We start from the raw sequence: 22072 nt of genomic DNA, 5'->3' as shown, positions 1-22072 counted from the left end.
GGACTCAATGAGTCGCCTCCCACCACCAGAGTTTCCAGACCTGTATGTAAGACTGTGCTGTCGACGCTATGGTCCATGGAGACTAGAGTACAGGAGTCCAATCTCTAAGGCGGAGAGGCAGAAAAGGCGTCAGCGAAACTTCGAGACTTAATAGTGCACGGTTTTATCATCAGCGTCGCTCCGGACGTTCTGATCCTATAAATATAGTAATACAGTGATATAGTGACCAAAATTATAATAATTATAATAAACGTAAATATGTGCGGCATCATGGAGACTGTTTAGGTCGTTTGACCAGAGTTCTTCTCTAACTTCAATCAGGATGGGATGAGTGAGTGAGAGGGTGAATAAATAAATAATAAGTCTTCGCGGGAGAGACAAGACGCTTGCTTCGGCATAAAAACCCTTACGGTGCAGAGGGAAAAGCTGAAGCAAGACAAATGTTTATTAACTGTAAATCAGATTATCATAATACAGGATAATACAGTTGCTGGTGCGTTCCTTGTCAACTAGATTGAATGATCATTCAATAATCTTAAGCCAACTTATCTAAATCTCCATGAGAAACCGCGATCCGCAACTTCCAACGCTAACGTGGAAGCGGAGAATGGGGAGCGTCAGAGTGGCCCATGCCGCGCAAACAGCGGTCCCGACGTCTCGGGAAACCAACGCTGAAGTGCTCGGGCGACAATGTATGTCGCCGCGATGACGCTCGCCCGGGAGACGGGCATCTCCGGTCTAACCGGAGGGTGAACCGCATCTCCCCTGACCAACTTAAACGGATAAAACTTAAAACTACGCGAAACGAAATAATCGACGCGCGTGGCTAAGGAAAACCTAACGCGTCCTACCTATTCGAGCGCTCGAGACTAACTAACTTGCGCTGCGCCCTCACCGGCCAAGCGAACGTACGTAACTGCTGATTCGAGTATCGGCCCACGAATTTCTGGCGCGGGCAATAAGTACGTAATTTGAATTACTATAACGTTTAACTACTTGTCATGTGGAATAAGAAAGTAAATCTACTGTTGTGACCCTTCAGTCACCTTATACGTGGTAAATAGGTACAACCTACGAATATAACGAAACTAAAATATTTGCTATTATAAATTTACAAACTAACATAATAATCATAAAGTTGTGCGAACAGAAACTATTATATTTAATATACATATAGCTATCGGTCCAGAATGACGACAGCGCTGCTGTAGCGGAACCCTTATTTCTCATGATTTCGCGGACACATCTTCAATACAGAGATTGGACTCCTGTACTCTAGTCTCCATGCTATGGTCGACGCTTATCGGAATTATCTATGTCCACGGGCCAGGCTGACGACAGCGCGATCTGCTGGCTATACTCTGAGTTATTTTTGCTAACCGCGATTTGGAACCAATCGCGATGTGTGGCTGCCGCTCCATATACGTATACGTGGTTTCGATGATGAGTGTCTCTCCGTCACTCTCCGTGGTCTCCCCCGACTCCTTCGTGCCGCTAACTGCCAAGTGTACAAATTCCGGCGAACAGATATCAGGGACTGGTGAAAATATAGCATTGTGATAAATAAGTAACAATAATGGGTAATTATCGTATTCAATGTCGAATTTGTTGTCAATCATAGCTGCTTATGTACCGTAGGTTAATATCACTTATTTCTTCGGGACTTTGACTTAACCTCTATCTACTCTTCTGATAAAAGAATTGTTATCCATGTGATGAAATAAATGCGTATCAAAATGTTAGAAAATATTCGTATACATAACATGCCAAGTTTACTTCTCAAAAATCAAAACAGAACAGTTTTAACGTGAAAATCACTCATTTGTTTTTCCTAACTAAGTTGAAGCGAATCAATAGGCTGCAGGAATTTCGATTTATTCCAAACAATAACAATGAACTTGCATACGAGTCGGTTGGTTCTTTTCAACTTAAATATATATCGGAATGTTGAGAATCTTTTAGTTTATTCCAGTTCTCCAGATTTATTATTACTCAGCAATATTCTCAAAGTGTAAAAATAATTTTGGCTGTCGGCACTGCAGGACTCTTCAGATTCAGCCTAATATATGTAATTTATTACTTCTAGCTGTGACAAACGGGGTATCATTTATTTTGTCATCGATATTGACCGTACTGCTATTCTCTGGAATGCAAATGTACAGAGGTTGGTTCGCATCCTCGCAACTGCACACCGTTTTCGGAGGATATCTGGGCTCTGTATTATTCATATTGATTCTCACGGCGATTGGAAATCTTGAGATGACTTTATTCGGAAAATCATTCCAGTCCAAGCTGTTTCCTGAAGGTAGTAAAAAGATCAATAATAATTTGTCTAGGTCATTCAAAAGTCATATTCTAATACCCATCGAAATTTTTCTTACAGTCGCTGGATCTCTGCTCATTGCCATGATTGCATCTGGAATGGTGCACAGAGTTTCGACGACCACTTGTTTCTTGTTTTCTTTAATCGCTCTTTATTATATCAACCAAATCTCGCAACAAGTTTACTCTAGTGGTACGACTGTGCCTGCAGCATCCTTTCAGTCTAAAAAGCGGAAGTAAAAATTTTATATGATGTTTTCTGTATTCAGGTGAATAAAATATATGTATTTACATTTTTACATATCATGCGATTCTTGTTATTTCAATTCTTTCTCCTAATACCATTATTCAACTCCTGATCCACCGGTCGAGCAATATTTTTTGGTTTATAAATTTTTTCTGTACATTTTTACTTCTACATCGGGAACGAATGTTCAAATTCTCATTTGCATACATAATTAATCATTATGCTCGAGTGTTTAAATTTATCGACCGTGAGACTTTAGTTTCACTAGATGAAATTCTTAATAAAGAATTTGTAATTTAGGTCATTGAAGCTGTACTTACGTGAATGAAATTTGTGCTATAGAATACATGAATGTAAAGGTAGTTGCGAATCTAACTCAAAACAATAAATACCTTGCAGCATTACAGGTATAATTTAACCGATTTTTCGTCATATTCAATACCGAGAACACAGGAGTATAAAATTCATTTATATCCGTTACAGTAGGTGTGGATTGAATTATTATTAATTTTTTACACTACATTATAATAAAATTGTTTTTTCGTTCTTTCTTTTCATTTGAATATGTATTATATAACACAGCGTGTATAATATTTAAAGTTATACATTTTCTACGTTAGTTAAATATTTTAGGAATCTTCATTTAGAATTTACATATCATATATAATATATATTTGCTAATCTGACGCATGCCCATACAGTTCTGCTCCTGTCTTATGACTTTTTCTTTCTTTTATATTTATAAATAATAAATATTCTCAATTTCATAAATATCACCTAAGTTCATGGTATTCAGAATTTTTTATTTATTTATCTATGTCTATAATAATATCTATTATCACTATCACGAGGCATTTGATAAATCATTAGATATTTTTGAAATATACCTAAGTAGGTAAGCTATGCATGGAGTTTCCATTAAAATTCTACGTCTATATCTACACAAAGAAAAACTTTAAAACCAATCCCAGGTCTCACCCGATATAATTACGGAATAGATGTGGGTATATTTCTATTTCATAGTAATAACAGTATAACAGTTATAATAATAAAATTATCTAATAAGAACAATGTTAATCATTTTTCATTAGAATTTGGTGTTGGTCCACTTACGCGTATGAATACATGTTATATAATATATATTCATATGGTTATAATCTAGTCAGATTATATGAATATAATCTAATTAAGACTAATATTGATTATTATTTTTATTCCCTCGAAGAGCACAGTCAAGAATCTCGTGTTATCTTACTACCAGATATTAAAATTCCTAATATAATACGACGATAATCATTTTATACATTAATCCAGAGACTCCCACGTCAACATAGTCAGTAAATATTTTCTACCCTTTTTATTTAGTATGTTTTTGTATGCAAATTGACAATGCAGTCTTACTTGCTCAATTTACATTTATCCTGCATCATTATCGCTTTGACAATGATTGAGGTTTGATTGTAAATTAAAATCAATTAGTGTCCGTGATACACTCTTGGAATACACACAGACAGGTGTATGATGCGTATTTTTACCTCTATGTTTACATCTGAGAAAATGTCATAGATATATGAAAAAATTGGAGCTTATTTTGTTTTTAGAGATCACCAATTGCGAAATCAGAATTCGTTTTTATGTAATGAAATTTACCTGGGGTCATTCGAAAATTTCAAATAAAATTCTTCTCTTTTCTGATGGCTAACGACCATTGAGCATTAATTATTTGCAATAATAATTGCATGAGATGAGTCAGAGTTTATACATAATATAACATATCACGTGTAATTTTGAAGTCGTGTCAAGCAGGTACTGCATAAGTGCAGAACTATGTTGGAACACGTGCGTATACGGTAATTTGCGTTAAGAATTAAGAAGTGCGTTACTGTGTAACTGTAACTTCGTGGAAAGATCCATGTGGCAATTTATAATGCAATTCGAGAATACTTCCATTTTACAAACACAAATCGATTACTATTCTTGGTTTCATGGGGCTCATAATTGTCCTAGATGCAGGTAGACTTAGATTAATCTTTCAAAAACTCCGTTATAGATCTAGTGCTTTTTGAATAACTTCATTTTCAGGTTCATTTTATACAACAAAATGGCGTTATTTCGTTAGCAAGAACTGTTAAATAAATAATTTATCGTCACACCATCAAAAATCGTTAACATACGACAGGCAAAAATCTCCCAAATTTATTCCTGAATTTACATTAAAATCAACCTCCAACTTTGAAGGGTAAATTCGTATCCCTTATCTAACTATGTACTTCAAAATTCAAGGTCGACCCCTAAGATCAGGGTTAAGGTCATGTAGTACTACTACCTTTACCAACCGAGCAAAAATTTCAACCCCTTATGTTCGTTTTTTTTTAAATTTATTATAGAGAAAAAAGGGTGAGTTTTCTCGGTCGGTAAGGGTAGGAGTACTACATGACCTTAACCCACAAGTTAAATGAGTTTACCTCCAAATTGAGAATTTACCCTCCGAGTTTTTTTTTATTCATCCCGTACGATTCGAGTGTATATAATATATAATTCATTATTCATTAAGAATTCGTACAACGAAACATATTTACATCGTGTTGTAATTAAGTACGTACGTGTATTATGTGCCACGTATGTATAAAAAAAGACACCGCATGAAACAATCTAAAATTGTGTACCAGTTTATAATTATTGCTTCCCTGAAGAAATGTAACATACGGCATTTCTAGTGACGTACTGGTAATTTCCGGGAGTGAAAAAGTCGAATTTAATTCTCGCTACGTACTTTGATAAAAATAATATAAATGCTCAGTGCAGTTGAATCAATATATGTATAAGACCCCCAACTAAAGTATAATAAATTTCGCTCTGATTAAAGGGCATAATCCTCAACCATTGACGTTCACACACAATGCTTTTGTTCATATGTAATTTAACACTTGAATTTGAGGGTTCCCCGTGAACTAGAGCTAGGTGTTTATATCCTAAGAGTTGTGAATAACCGCCAATATTGATGGATATACGCTTGCTAATTTTCGGATGTACCTTTAAAGTCAAAGGATCACCTTCAGCTTTGAGAAATAAACCATCAATTGTTAGGGATTAAACTTTAGCTCATGGGGATTTATCCTTAATTACTCTGGGTTTATCATCAACTTTTAGGATTAAGCCATAAAATTCGGCGTTTATACTGAAAGTTGGAGGTTTACCGTCAATATTTGGGAGCTTTTTCCACGAGGGTAATTTAATAAGTTATCTGAAAATTTTCGATAATAGCAATGATTTTCGGTAGATTACTACTAACTTCTTTCTTCACACAAATTTTCAACATAGAATTTAAGAAAATTGAAGGAATTTTTACGAAAAATAGTAAAATGCAATTGTAGAGATTTTCACAAGTCAGAAGGGCGAGTGAAAGAAAATAATAAGATGATTTAGCATAATGTAATATGAATAAATCAAGTTTGAAATTTATTTGACAAAATTTCCCACTGACTTTTACGGAAAAACTTTTTATCAACGTTATCAAGCCACTGCAGTGGTGCAATATGTAAATTATGGAAAATCCATGATTAGGAGGAAAAAGGCTGGCTTAGTTGGCGTGGAAAGTCTGCGAAATAATTCAGGTTTCTTGTGAATTATTAACGCGTTTGCATTCTGAAACGTGATGCGATATCGGTACTTGAATTAAAATGAATCTACAACCTAGCTGCTATGAGTCGATATTCATCCTACGTGTATACATAACTATACATACTACATGTATACATACTTAAATAATGAATATATTATAATTAAATTGTGGCATCCCGTTGGACCCTATCGTATATATATATATATATATATACATATATATATATATATATATATATATATATATAGAAGTGCCGTGCGTTGAAAAAGACTTGAATAATTTCTAATTATAATGTACTAACAACGTTTATATATGTATAAAATTAATTGTTCTTCGAAAATTTGATTATACGGTATAGGTGTTACATTATAATTGCTATGAATAATTTAAACTCTAGAACGCGGTTGGCACTCCGCTAATCACTCTTTTTGAGAATATTTATTTTAACTTCTTCTTTTTACTCGTTTAGCAAGTCGAAAAACGCGGGGTAAAGATCTTGTAAGTAAAATTGGATGATTCTTTGAACATAATTGAGAAAAAATTACCGCTTTACGGAAAAACTTTACCTTGTTATTTTTAAATTTATCTTCCCCATAATTAAGAGATGGAAATGTTATTTTCAGGATTATTCAGCTTGTACAACGTCGTATAGTTTGTGTATATAACGTGAGAGTTTGTCGCCCTGCGGGTTACACGCTAGAGGTCACACAGCTATCCTACACCTTGTATAGTTAATATCTCGAAACTAGGCCAATTAACCTGGTTCGTTATTTAAAATATATCGCACCTTTGCGACAAAGCTGATACAACTGAAAAAAGTTATTTTAAATACGAGCCGAAAAAAAGAGGAAAAATCAAACCTTGAAAAGTTTAAAGGGGTGATCCATTGATCTTTAAAGGAAACTAATTAACCTCAAAAATTTTATTCATACTCAATAGAATGATGCGAATCAAAATTCAGGTTCGCCGTAAGAACTCTGAAGAGATACTCATGAAGTGATACTAGTTTATGACAAATGCGGTTCAAAACTACCGTGCGCTACGATAGAGTCCCTAAAAAACAGAGTCTGTTCAATCGCCTCCATCTTGGCCGCCATTTTCTGCGGAACCGAAATTTTGGGAAGTTTTAAACACATATAAGTAGGTGAAAACGTTGATGTTATATGATGAACATATTACAGTATTAGCTTATAATATGTTTAGCTATTAACATCAACGTTTTTACCTACTTATACGTGTTTAAAACTGCCCACAATTTCGGTGCGTCAGAAAATGGCGGCCAAAACGAAGGCGATTGACCGGACTCGGTTTTTTAGAGCCTCTACGCTGCCATAGCAAGACTTCTGCTCTCTGGTGGCAAGTTTTGTAACTACATAATTGTCATTTCGCATGGTTATAAATTCCAGCCTCGGCAATCGAAATGTATTATTAACTGACGAATGCCAATTTTTGAGTTGTGTCACCTTTGTCGTCAAGGTGCGAAATATCGTTTACTTCAAGATTTTCTTAATTAATTTAAATTGACCAGAAGTTTGGTTATTGCATGAAAGTATAAGTGATAATTATGTACATATGTATGTACGTATAATACGTTGGAACGAATTACACAAAACCAACTCAGGAAAGTGAAAAAAACAACGAACGAAGCTATTCGAAACTAAAGTCGAACATATAATTGAAATGAGAATTAAGAGTGGACCATACGGAGGCTACGTAAGATACATTATGTATATCATAGAATCTCAATTTTAAGTCCTTTGCCGAAGGTAAGTTTATAACCGAACCATTCTTGCCGCCATTGTCTGTAGCATAAAATGGTACTGAGTAATCCGTGCCTATTGTAAACGATTCTAAAGTCCAAATATAATTACAAGTGGAGCAGCGGCAGCCATATTAATTTTGTTGCGTATTCGCGTTTTGATTGATGTGTATACATATATTAAATATGTTGAGAAGATTTAAAAAAATGTCATCTGTCTTAATACAATTATAAACAGACTGTTACTGAAAACTGCTGTATACGATATATGATGAAATATTTTAACCATTGTTTATTTCAGTAAATATTGTTTCATTTTATTCGCGTTTAATTTTGTATCTGTACTATAACTAACCACTCGTATCTAAGGCTTTGGTGCGTGGATGCGGAACGTCACGAAGTGTATTTATATTTTTGTATATATACGTGTAATATACCTATATACTGCTCAATAATTGCATTTCGAAAAGAAATTCTTTCCAAAAACTGAAAGCGCATGTTATTACAGTAATTGACGATTGATTTAATCGCGAAACTACTCTTCTGCGATTTGAATAGTTCGATAATTAAGAATGTAAAAAGAATCTTAGAACAAGTTTTGCGATCCAAGATAAAGTGTATTAGATAGGTACGTAGTTTTTGCACATTTTCTAAGATAATAATAGGGCAAATTGCTGTACTGGCGCATATTGCATTAATCAATAATACGTCAACATACAGTGTTGGCTCCCAACTTTTACTTTTTGAGTTTTTCAAACTCTTATTTTCAACTCTCACGATTACATGATATCAATGTGTTACTGGAGTTATGATATAACTAATGAATAATTTTTTATTTTTTACCGAAACTATGCATTTTCCTATTTTGATAAAGATATCTGAAACTTCTATTATATCTGTGCATGACAATTTAAAGTCGAGGCACCTAAAAGTGACGGTAAATGGAATCGACAGATAAAGAAAGAACGATAGTGACGAAAACAGTTTGAATGATTCAAAACGAAATCGGAATTATTTCCATACGTTGTTTGGTGTCCAGAAAAATACAAAAGAAAATGTGTAAAGTGAAATTTTACTAGTGGCCAACGATTAGCTTGTTTTAAAACTGTGATTGCGGAATCCCATAAGGGAATTTCGGTTGCGACTATACTTGCAGATGAATAGGCAATTTATAATTCATCTGGAACATGAATTACAGAGAATAAATAAATAAAAACAGCCTAAAAATAAAATAAAAATCAATCAAATATAATCGTGGACACGCAAGTATATGTATACAAAGGTGTATAAAACATGTATATATAATATGGATATATATGCGAATAAATACAGATATAATAATACGTACGTTCGTCTGTGTATATAATATAATATAATATATATCTCGATATAATATTGTATATATGTATAATGATTAATTATCGCTAAATGTTAGCTGGCCGTCCTGTGCAGCATAGGAAACTAAAACTTCCTTGGAAGTAGGAAGGGGGTCCAGATTTCGTGTCCCAACGATAACTTGTTCGATTAGCACCGTTACTTCGCGTCGCAGAATCCTGTAGAGCGACGTGTTTTTCTGAAAAGCAAACATTGTTTCCCATTTTTTACCTTGTTGAGATTTTCCTTCGGTGATACGTTTTTTCTTACTTTTCTTTGAACTCGAGATAACAATTAAAGAGCTGGCTAATTGATCGGCAGATGGAAGCTGGGATTGTAAGCTCACTTGCTATTTTAAAAGTAGAGAAAGTGAAACTAAATCCGGCCTCATAATGGAATTCACTCAGGTTTTTTGACGCTAACACAGGAATGTTCCCTGAAATTTTCAGCAGAATCAAGTATGGTTTCCGAGAAATCTAAGACTGGGACTTTATTTATGTTTTAACAACTTTCGGGAGTCTCCGCATTTTTTGTATACGTTAAAACTTCAAAATTCAGTTGAAACTAAAACTTTTTTGTCGTCAAATTTTTTTCACACGATCTACAGTATTCGAGTTATATTTAAAATTTGGACATTGTCGGTTTCCGCGTTTATTTTATCGACTGCTAACGACTGAATTTTTTTTAATAAAAAGTTTACAAAAAATCATGCATACAATATCTCATTGACTAACAAAAAGATTTTAGAAAAGCCTGATTCAGGTTTGAGAGGTTCAGGGTTTCGGTCAAACCGGTTAGATATGGAATGCCACATACAGGGTGTTTCCGAGTGAGTAACGCAGTATGTTGGGTTGCCTATCAACAAGGGGTACAAATGCCGTTAAAACAGACCTACAGAGTTACCTACTGATAACTCGGCAGGTGTGTTTTAACGGTATGAGAGCACCTTAGTGGTAGGCAACCGAATATACCGCTGCGTTTACTCGGAAACACCTTGTATACATTGTAATGTATTAACCAAGTTTTCAGGAATTCTAGCGAAGGAAATTTTTATTTTTCAAATAAGTTGATGCCCTCACCCTCCGTGTTTTTGCAATTCAAATAACGAAATATTAAAAAATATTCAACATTCTGTCGTACAATGGAAGTTATTAAAGGTGGAAGGAAGTTGAAAAAGAAAATTGAAACCGCAGGACCGAGGTAAATTTTTATTTTTGAAATTTTTTAATTGATTTTCGAAATATTTCCTCGTTTCGTTCAAAATGGTTTATTCAGGACAATATAATTATTGCAGCTAACGCAATACTAAAATGCAACATTAAAGCAGCTAATATTATTATATTCACTATTTGATCGACACTGACCTCAACGCTTCAAACCGTATTAAATTTTTCAACATTCTGATCGTTGCAAAGAAAAACGGACATTCGAGAAATCTATTTTTCCATGCGTATTTGAATCGGCACGTATTTCGTGATATTGTTTTGTTAAAGCTGAGGTTTTCCCATAGTAAAAATTGATGCCGAAAGAATCTTCTTAACAATTCGAAGGAGTCCGGAAAAATTATTAAAAACATGACGTACGAGAAATTTGAAAAAAATTATATCATCGATAAAAGGAAATGGGTGGATTTAAAAATCAAAAGAATACCAAAGCATACTCTTATAAGGTGCTACTGACTCCTGAAGTTACAGATCGATCGCCAACCATGAGATCGAATGGCATGCCATCATTTGGAATTTTGACTCATATACCTGTGTCAGCTTCCGACTGAGGCATGAATTCTTGCAGCTCTTTAATGAGGGCGTTGATTTCTTCAGAGTCTTTTTGTATACTGCACAGTTCCTCCTCGTTAAAGTTTGGGGTTATTGGTTTGCACAAAAGGATCTGGGATATTACGTTACCAATATTTGACGGCCCTGCTTTGCTTTCTGTAATTAGAGAAAAGAGTGCATATTATATGCAATAATGAAAAGATTGGACGGAAAAAATTTGATTCAAACTAAACTGATTCAAAACGTTTACTTCTGTCGATTTTGTCCGTTCAATATTCTTTTAAATTAGAACTCCTAATTTCTAATTATCAAATGATCATTCGATTTTCCTCCTACACATAAATTTTTTCTAATAATTCCAAAATAAAAATTTCCCTCGAACATAACGTGTCTTCGGAAAGAGTGTTTAAGCCTTGAAGAGAAAAAATTGTCATTTATGAAAACTGCAGGCACATTGACGTTTCTGAAAAACGTGCGTTTAAAACGCGCATGAAAAAACACTAGATCAGACGGAGAAAACAAAAAAAAGAATGTGATTTAGGTGAACGTGTTCCGATTAATTACCGTAGTATCCTGTCATGTCCATGGGGACAATTCGCAGCAGGTTTTTACTCTTGTACAATTCCCGGAGGAAGAGTTGTGTCACGAAAAAGAGTAAAACCAGGTTAGGACTGTCGGCTGGTATTCCCTGATCCATAGCGCTGTAACCAGAAAAATTAATCAAAGGGATTAAAACAACTCGCCAATACTTTGAGCCACGTCTTATTTCATTTCTATACATATTTCGTTTCAGAATATCCTTAAAAGAAATTATCAGTTTCTACACTACCTTTATTCAACCCCCTGAGGTTAATGAATTTCCCCTTTTTACTACTTCATAGTCGCAAGATTTTGTAATGATTCTAGTTGAAAAATCTTGAGCAATGGTCAATTTCCTCACAAATTGAATGATGAAGAAAAAAAAAAAAAAAAACAACAGAGAACGTCAAAAAGTCTTTAGGTTGAAATATGTGTGTTTGACACTTGGCTAAAAATGTGGGGTCTTCTTTAATCGTATATTACTATAATGAACGATAAGTAAAGTTTGTCAAGAATAAATTTGTTATTCGACTTGAATAATTTTTTTTCGAGAATGTGAGCTTCAGAGTTTGGAATTTTAATACGGCATTAAAATTCAGTGTTATTAGATATGTAAGAGTTCTGAGTCAGTCTGCCTTACCGACCGAGTAGTCAATCGATCAGGATGTACTCAGGCGGTAAAGCAGATTGGCTCAGAACGCCTCTTACATGTCTACTCATGTTATATTCACAATTCATCATAAATTATTTTTCATTACTCGATAGTGTCGAACTTAGATAATAAATAAGGTTTTTGCTCAAGCTTATCGCTGAAATCTTATAATAATTTGAACTATTTTTCTTAATAGTCTGCATAATGGATATGCGACTTCATTTCGCATGTTTTTCAGACGCAAGCTGAGCTACGGGAAATGAAGAAGAGTTTATAACGTGACCCAGAGCCTGGGGCGATATGCCAGGAAGTGTCCTCGACAAACTTGACGCCAAAAGCCCATATAGCCTTCGGCTATCATAGCTCACTTACGGCGTGAACTGACGTTATATTGTTTGTTCAGATAAGGCTAAAATCACTTCGTGTCTCCTAGCTTATACAAAGCTCGTGTCACTTTTATAACTTGCAATTGATAAAACTTATGAAAACTGTGCGTGCTTTTTGCATATTTTTTTAACTCAAATTTACCCAATTTTAAACGATCTCCACGACTTGCCAGACAATTTTGTAAGATTTCTTTCTTATCAATATTCCCAAAATACACCCTTTGAGTTTTCATTAATTTTTATGGATATTGATCACTTTTTAGTATATATGGATTAATATTCATTTACATGCGGGGAATTAACATTCAAGTTATTTTACAAACCTAATTATAACACATTTTTTCAATCCAACATAATTATTTAATTGAAGTAAATCGTTTCTAAATAATGCATTACACTTGATGCACATCGGGTAATTTTTGTAATTAGCGGCTGCACCTATGCCACATATAGTTTACAAAAATTACGGTGATCAATGTAAAGTTTATAGTTATACTTTACAAAAGTAATAGAGAATTGAGTGAACTTTAATTATGTATATTGCAAAAGCAGGCAAGGGTAGTTAAAAGAAGTTTGATCGCACGTTTTAGAAGTAATTACAAATTGGTTGAATTTTAATTATCAATGTTGAAAGACTCGTTAAAAGTGAAATAAAGTTACATTACTTTTATGAAGTGCAATTGAGTTAACATCTGATTACATTTTTCGCGGCATTTTTGCAAACTTCAAGTGTTTCGCAATTTTTGTACTTCGTCAAAAAATTTTTCTTCATTTTTATTTCAATTTATCCAATCCGAAATCAGAAACATAATTCTTCTCGTTATATGCAGATATAATATTATCATATGTGCCCAGTTTATAATGAATGCATGCAATAATAAGACCGCCGTTCTGCATTTAGCGTATGTATTAAACGGTAGCACTTGCACGTAGATGGGTGAGTTATATATGCACACAAGCAGGACACTGTGTTCATTGACATCGTGTGTTCTGAGCGTGGAAGTGTTCATGCGAGATACGACACACGGAATATTTTTATTGTTGATTTTGCACTAGATAAAAGTTTTTATGAACAAATTTGTCTAGCGCAAACTAGACATATATATAGGTTATATGTACGCCGAATTTTTTAGACAATTCGGTTCCCCGGTGAAAATTTCTACTATTACGAATTTTTACAGAAATTGGGCCATTCCGTATTATTTCGTATAGAATCGTGAATATGCATAGTTTTTTTTTTATAGAATTGTTAATTTTCTTTAAAAATTGTGGTACCTTGCAGATATCCGATTGAAAAAATTCAAATTTTCATAAAAATCTTCAAGTTCTTATGAGAAACAGTGCACATTTACAATAATGTACGAAAACAATTTTTTTGTACAAAATTCTACGAAATGTCCTAATTTCCCCAAAAATTCGTAAAAAATCATAGAAATCATTTTCACCAGGGTTACATTGGCCACGCAGAATCAGTCACCGGCGCCATCATCGGCTGGCTGCAAAATAGGCTCAATCTTCGTAAGCGTTATATAACCCAACAATGCAAAATTCAAATGGGTTATGTTACGTTTACGAAGATTGAGCCTCTTTCGTGGCTAGCCGGCGGTGGCGCTGCGGGCTGATTCTCCATTGTCAACGTAACCGATTAGTCCAAAAAATTAGATGTTTCAGAATCACTGTGACCATGTGTGCACGGATACTGGGAGCAAACGGTGAAACTTTGCAGGCTGTGTGATCGTCTACGTATGTGAAACAGTATGTCGTGTGACAAGGGACAAAAGTTGGGGATTGGGACGGGCGTGAAGTTTGCGCCTGAGCGAAGCTAGCGCGGTAATCACACGACTTGCGATCGTCAAATTTTGTCCCTAGTCACATACGATATTTCTTATAACAAGTGGATGAAAAGTGGTGGGGCCTTACGTGGTCATTTTTCGGGTCGCGAGTGGTCAATTTCTCATCCCTAGGGACGAAAGTGAAGTAATTGTGAACTGCGCATGCGCGAACCTATCTTAACAACACTAGCTGAGATGAAATTGGCTACTTTCGTCCCGGTAAAATTCTACGCAAAGCCCAAGTTTTTATGCACGTGTGATAAAAAAGAATTTAATTTTATCGGTCGGCCAGGTGTTCTGGTAATATTTTCGTTTGCAAGTCAGAGGAGCCAACTTGAAAGTTGAAACGAGTTATGAGATGTCAAGGTCCCTCGATTCACGCTGCGAACTGACATCAGTCGTTAATAACTTAACGATGAAAGTTTGTCAAAGGGTATAGCCGGGTTAATATGGGAAATCTGCCCCCGCGGCTTTTTTGACTCGCACTTAGAGGATCGATTTGGTGTCGAATAAAAATAATTCACCTAAATTTTTAGCTCTTTAACCTAAACGGTTTTCGAGATTTTCAAAAAAACCTGTTTTTTAGATTTTATTTTTATTTTTATAGTAAAATTCAAAATTAATCAATGATGATTTTGTTTCCTAATTCTTAGGAGTCTAAGACAGGAAATAAAAAATGTGATCATGATTCTTAAACGAAAAACCAATTTTTAGCGAAGAAAATAAAATTAATTTTTTTTTTTTTTTTAGCCTTTTTGAAAGGTGTCACTCACTAAATTTTGTCAGAAAATGTCTTTTATACTCCTCCATACTTCGGAATTTTTTCGAATTTTTTGAAGGGGTGCAACAATACCAAAAAAATTAGAAAAACTCATTTTTTTTTTGAGAAAAAATCGGCTGTCCTTTGATGCTCGCTTGTTCTGCAGCTGAATCTTCAGTGATCTTGACTTTAGGTGGTCTTGATGGAATTATTCGACACTTACTACAAAAAGTATCATTAATAAACACTCTCTTTCAAATTTTTTCTGTCGCATTATTAGCCTCGTCAATTGTCATAATAAATTTTTTATAGCCAACTGTTTTACGCAAATAATTGTTACAACTAATGCATTTTTTATCAACATCCATTTTAAAATCAAGATTTAAATTACGTATTAGAATTGTAGAAATATACAAACAGATTGAATATAAAAAACTTTACTTACTTGAGTGGAAGTAATCAACCGTAATATTATTCAACGTTAAAAAATAATATCTTATAATGATGATAAGAGATAAAATAACAAAAATGATATTTCAGTGTTATTTGATCGTGGAACTTATAAATAGTCCCAATAGAAATGTACTAGATTAATTAATAAATTAATTGCAATTTAATACATACAATGACACGAATGTCATAAACCAGGAAGGCTACTTTATGGTTAGGTTACCTATAAAAGCAAGACCTTGGAAGAAGTGATTAATAGTTACTGAAAATCCTAATAGACGGCGTAAGCCAAAACAAAAAAAAAAAAAAAAAATAGACATATATTTAAACGCAAGATTTCGGAGACAAAGTGAGTTTTTAAGTTCATTGATATTGTTGCACCACTTCAAAAAATTCTAAAAAATTCCTGAGTATGGAGGAGTATAAAAGACATTTTCTGACAAAATTCAGTGAGTGACGCCTTTCGAAAAGGCTAAAAAAAAAGGAATTAATTCTATTTTCTTCGCTAAAAATTGGTTTTTCGTTTAAGAATCATGATCACATTTTTTTTTCATGTCTTAGACTCCTAAGAATTGGGAAACGAAATCATCATTGATTAATTTTGAATTTTACTATAAAAATAAAAATAAAATCTAAAAAACAGGTTTTTTTGAAAATCTCGAAAACTGTTTAGGTTAAAGAGCTAAAAATTTAGGTGAATTATTTTTAAACAATAAACATTGGGGATCAATATATAAGTCGACTTGAAAGAGTTTTCCGAACGAGCGAATGGATGGATGGATAAAAGAATAAATTGCTAATGAATGTAATAATTACAATGAATGATTCGACAAATAAATTGATTCCTGAATGGTTGACCGTGAAATGACGAGTGAATTAATACATCCATTGGTTTATGAATGGATCAATGAATGAACGAAAGAATAACGGCTGAATAAGGAGTGAATAAAGAAATGAGTGAGTTAGTAAATTTTGAATCGCACGAACTTGGTCAATGAAAGATAATGAATGAGTCGAAACAATTAACACGAAGTATTATAGTAAGGGAATGAACAGTGATCAATAAACATTCGTTATAACCATCCTTCGAAAGATGACTTACAACAGGTAAAACCTTGCTGGAAAATAAAAATAACAGAAACAAGTAGATAAAAATCACAATATATCGTGTCGTGACGATGTATATCTTATGACTAATTATGCTTTTTCCGTTGGTTTACCAGACTCGTTTCCTGATTGGTTGAAGGTTCAGGCTCCTGGAACAACTGAGCCGAACTCTTGTTCGAGGTCTGGAAAGATTCAGTTGCTATAGGTATATTATATAGTGTATTCGTTATAAGAACGATTCGTTTGAAAAGGCCGAGTGAAAACGACGGAGGGAAAAATGTTGCAATTAAGGGATTCGTTATACGGTACAGCTCTTACCCGGAGATTTTTCCTCTGTGGAGAAACCTCACTGCCAGCGTTAATGAAACCTTGAATTTTTTAAGCTCACCTCTCCTGTTCTCAAACTTAAAGTTACTCGACATCTTGAGTGACGAGCAGCAGCATCTTACATCTATAGACTCCGGAGTTTCATCACGATTCTACATATAGACGCCCTCTAGGTACTACAGCGATCAATATAATTAGTTCTCGATTTCTAATTTCATATTTCAGTGGTTCAGGTGCTAGCTGAATTCTTGAATTTGTTCAAATGCAGTAGCTTTGAGCTTTTTAAGCAGCGTATGTGTATGAACAACTTTGTATTGTCGCCTTTACTTTATTCTAGAATACTCTATGAAATTATATCACGGTTAATTGAATTAACACTCCGTGAATACAAGCTTGGCTACATCGACGTTGGAACCTTCCGTAGACAAACTTACATAGTAAATTTCAACTAGGTTCCACGAATTCGACAAGATTCCATTTTTTCCCTAGAAACTTACACTAGAATCTAAAATCTACTCCGAGTTTCTATACACGTGTTCCCACAAATGTGAATGAGACCTAAAAAAAAATTGATTACTTCGTACATACGACTGACAACGAATCAATGTTGTTCCAAATCTTGAATGCTTCGAAATTTTACTACATAACATAAAGATTGATTTATCATGGATTACAATTGATTACTGATTAGTCAATCACGTTAGAAATGTCGAGTAATTAAACGGATCTGTCATTTTCAACTAATGTTTTCTTTTCGCAGGGTAACCGCCTCATCGCATCTTGGCGAGGGATCAACTTGTCTGGATATCAAAGGAAAACTACGAACACCTACAGTTTCTGTCTTAAATATAACAGTGGTGTGTGGAAAGTAATCGCTATTATCCCGGTTCTGTTACTAATTTATGGATACGCATGCGTGCATTGGGTTTCTCAGTATCGCCTATCGGGATGTAACCTACAGTTCTTACAAGCTCACCTGAATTACCATGCATAATTGAAGCAGGCAATAACGATCTGATAGTACTGATTACCCAGCATACATATTTTGCGTATACTTACACATTGCTAATTTACTCAGTAATACTTGCGGTTAACAATCCTCATTAGAACCGATCTCGGAAACGGTAAGATTTCAATCACGATTCAGTAGTAAGGTAATAGTAACTATATATGGTAATTTGTCCCACACGTTCAGTGTTCCAAAATTTGATCTCGGACTAACTATGAGTGAAAAGATGCGGAAATAATCAGTTCTGGGATCTAAATTTTGCTGCTTAAAGTTGTGGAGAATGTTTGTAAAGTGTTTCGGTTACAGCAGAATACTGATTTCCAGAATGAAGAAATCAACATGGCCGTCATCAGCCCACCTGAGACCGTATTTCGGCTCTGAGGAGATTTCTAGCGCTTAGAAGTTATCCAGTCTTGTTCCAAACTGAAGAACAAAATGGCACGAATAGATCGGTTGCAATTTCACCCCTAATAAAAGCCCTGATGCTGAAAATTGAGCGCGTAAAACTGTCCGTTTTACTACTTGTACAAGTCTCGTTATACATGTGTCTCAATATATTAGTTTGTAACATTATATGGGGCATATACATACCTCTAGACATGGGTACCTATGTGAATTTTTAATAAAAAAAATATGAGATAGGTTGACAGTGCTAATCAGAATAGATCTCGTCTCAATTCCTATTGAAATTATTCTCGCAGACTTTACCACCTTCCATTATACCTGGAGGCATTTTTAATGTATAAAGCTCTCATCGTTGACTAATTGGTTCCGAAAAGGCCTCTCTTTAGCGAGTACGCTTCAGCTGGTATTCACTCTGCTGCCTATTCATTATGACCGACAATGAAGTTGAAGAAGTTATTAAGCGCGACTATTATAAAAAAAAACTGCATCTTTTTTGATCTATTGTAAAAATGTTGCTTCTAGAATTCGCACACTGAACACATCAGAGAAAAAATAGGTCATGAGATAAAAATCGAGGCAAATTATTCGAGGTTATATGAGCGTTAGAATCACCAAATAACGCATGTATTATTGAACAAGGTGAAGTAAAGTATCGATTAATAAAACTCACGTGCGAATCTGTGGTAAGACCAGTTGCGAAGTATTTTTACAAGCTTCGACGCAACTTCGACGAAGCTTCCGGATCTTTTCGCGAAGTTCGGGACTGTCGCGTGGTTGACCAATGTTAATTAACAAGTCCCGGAACTGGGCGACCTGGCTGTTTATGTCTTGAATTTGCTGGAAATAAACAACATCAACTTGAGATTATTTAATGTACGGTGAAAGTGACCCAAGTATATGAAAAAATATGGTATTAGGGAAAGATTTTCTTTAGCGAGACAAGTGCCCACCTAGCGGCAATCGCGGGACTAAATAAGGAACGGTAATTTTCTTATATTCGTGGTGATTCCTCAACGATTCAGCGAAGTTAAATGTGAAAAAAGGGAAGAAGATGAAGTTAAAAATTTATCATTGTCGTATTCAACCTCGACAATGTCAGATATATTGTGTATACGATAAATTATGGAATTATTTCTGGTGTAATTACGAATTGACTTAAATAGACGTATAATATCGATTTGAAATGAGTAATAAAAATTTTTATGCCCTTTGCCGATCAACATTTGTCATTCTTCTGTGATTTTGATCATCTGTTGGCATCACAATACGACGGATCAAATACATCGTGATAATTTCAGCGCAGAGTTATATAATCCATCGATTCGTTGACGTATATATAACGTGATAAATAAAATTGTATGTATTTGTTGCGCAGCTATAAATGGATTATACGTACCATCGCATGGCGGGCTATCAATTATTTTTTAACGATTATATTGGTTGTAACTTGCGTACGAAGGACGCATAGAATGACTACAGTCCCAGTGAAAAATGTCCCGAACGTAAAAAATTGCGAAATGAGAATTCAAGAAAGTCAGTAAATTTTCTGTAACGCGCCTGAGTTAGATTTTTCATCAAAATAATCCGTATCTGAATATAAACTTACGAGTTTATTGTTTATATTATCTTCATGTACAACGTTCCTTTTTTTCTAATTTAGTTGTCGTTGCGGAGTTCAAAGAAAAATTTATTGATGAGGATAATTCGTAGGAAATTCATTTATGAAAGAATTGAGACGTAATTCGAGAAAAGTTTGATTGTCTAAAAGTATAACACTGGGTTTAACTACCAGCCAATTTCTGTAAAATAATAACAATCGTACGATTTCTCTGTCGGTGATTATATCTCCTAAAATAAATAACAATGTTTTGGAAAATGGTTGAGATGTTCTGTGTTTAAGAAATAGGATAAAATGTATTTTTTAAAAAGCCTGCTTAGCTTAACGAATATTAAACTTTCGATGAAAATATCAAAAAAAAAGAGCTACAAGTAGCCAAATTGAAATTTTCTCCCGAGTTACAGTGATCGTACCATTTGTTTAAAAATTCTCTTCTCTGTCTTGAAAAATCTGCAAGAATTATACCGGATGAGAAAAAATGCATGTTGAAATCGACGAACGTAATTTAGTATTTTGTTCTACAGGTCAATACGTAATATGTCAAAATCACGTACATTTCATACATTTGTACATCGCATCGGCATACGAAAGCATTACGCAGATAGATCAATAAGCAATATTGCCTTCTTTCATTCTTTAGGGATGTGTAATTTGGTTGTTTTCACTGGGAATACAAAATACTGTGGTATTTACTCGGAGATATTCCGTAGACACAAAACGATCCCCGCGTATAGAGGATAGCGGTTTGTACATATTTACTCTTGACCCTCGTTGCGATAATGTGTGCAAGGTACAGGCGTAATACACGCAAGCATGTGGTTACACACAAATACAGTAAAGGTGTAATTTTGTCGAATCAATTTTATCACCAGCCCTTTTTTTTTTATTTCTCTACCCAATTACTGGCCAATCAATGTTGCACAGAGTCAAGAAATAATCGATTAATCGAGTATAACCGATTATTTTTCCACACGATCGGTTTTTTGTTTTTCAATCCCATTAACGATGCGATACAATATCAATTTATGTGATTAAAGTATCAATTATTATCATTGTCCTACTTGCTAAGTACCTACTTGATGTAATACGTAAAAGATAAATGAATATTTTCACCTGATTTTGAAAAATATTTGGAATAAAACTGTAAACTATCAAAAAACTTTTCCGTTATTAAGACTCCATATTGGAATATACGAAATTTCGGTTTCGAATGCGCCGTTTCAAAAAAAAAAAAAAAATACGAAATAATCGATCAATCGATTAGTATTGAATATTGATTGTTGGACTGGTTTAATCGATGCATCGTTTATTTTTAGCTGAGTGAAATAAAAAAATAAAAATAAAAAACGCAACTGTAGCTAATTCTAATATTTTTGAAATCATTTCTGGTAGCCGCTTCGTCGTATGTAAAATCGAACGTTAATGCGATCATACTGAAATTCCCAAGACCCGAACTTTATGTACAGCTGGAATTTACAATTCAAAATTTTTCTCCGCGTTACAAAAAGACAGTTTTTACAGTACACGCAGTTAAACTCAATTCACTTTCACTTTGACAATAACGTTTAGAAGTATAAACTGTTTTGGTATATAAAATTGCGAACTAAATTCGCTTCCACTTTTAAACCTCGATCTTATCATTTCTTCGCTGTATTAGCTTTTTACTTGGACTGTACGTCAATCCATTATATTTCAAGTAACAGCATATAATATGTACATAAATATTTTTGTGGAAAAATGAAGTTGAAAAATTTGTGAGAAATTCACTGTACTATATTAACTTTGATTGATTTATTGATCTTCCTTTGATACTCATGTCAGTAGAACGATTTTACGGTTGAACTGACT

The 22072-nt window shown here is 34.2% G+C and overlaps 2 protein-coding genes and 1 long non-coding RNA gene across 7 annotated transcripts in view; 2 read left to right on the top strand and 1 right to left on the bottom strand.

Annotated features, from left to right (window-relative positions):
- The first annotated feature begins 1424 nt into the window (after positions 1-1424).
- Positions 1425-2628, top strand: LOC107219816 (protein KRTCAP2 homolog). Of its 2 annotated transcripts, none has more exons than XM_015658159.2 (3): positions 1425-1580; positions 2087-2305; positions 2384-2628. In XM_015658159.2, the coding sequence occupies exons 1-3, from the start codon at positions 1577-1579 to the stop codon at positions 2560-2562; spliced, it is 402 nt and encodes a 133-aa protein (XP_015513645.1). In that variant the 5' UTR covers positions 1425-1576; the 3' UTR covers positions 2563-2628. The 2 variants fall into 2 exon arrangements, with proteins under 2 accessions (XP_015513645.1, XP_046600566.1); XM_046744610.1 differs by lacking the exon at positions 1425-1580 and adding an exon at positions 1764-1912.
- A 6711-nt stretch (positions 2629-9339) lies between these two features.
- Positions 9340-22072, bottom strand: part of LOC107219815 — a 32749-nt gene continuing 20016 nt past the window's right edge. For all 4 annotated transcript variants that reach the window (XM_046744606.1, XM_046744607.1, XM_046744609.1 and 1 more), the window contains 5 exons: positions 19277-19443; positions 11664-11800; positions 11079-11255; positions 9595-9760; positions 9340-9523 (listed from right to left, as the gene is read on the bottom strand). In XM_046744606.1, the coding sequence (XP_046600562.1) occupies positions 9484-9523; positions 9595-9760; positions 11079-11255; positions 11664-11800; positions 19277-19443 (687 nt within the window). In that variant the 3' untranslated portion in view covers positions 9340-9483. The remainder of the gene's footprint in view (positions 9524-9594; positions 9761-11078; positions 11256-11663; positions 11801-19276; positions 19444-22072) is intronic.
- On the top strand, positions 16982-18830 carry LOC124295267. Its single transcript, XR_006905161.1, has 4 exons — positions 16982-17070; positions 17249-17365; positions 17953-18049; positions 18526-18830. It is a non-coding gene; the product is annotated as an uncharacterized LOC124295267 (long non-coding RNA).

Source organism: Neodiprion lecontei, chromosome 7 (assembly GCF_021901455.1).
Source record: "Neodiprion lecontei isolate iyNeoLeco1 chromosome 7, iyNeoLeco1.1, whole genome shotgun sequence".
Taxonomy (NCBI): Eukaryota; Metazoa; Arthropoda; class Insecta; order Hymenoptera; family Diprionidae; genus Neodiprion; species Neodiprion lecontei.
The sequence above is the reverse complement of the archived record's forward strand: the minus strand, read 5'-3'. Positions and strand labels throughout refer to the sequence as shown.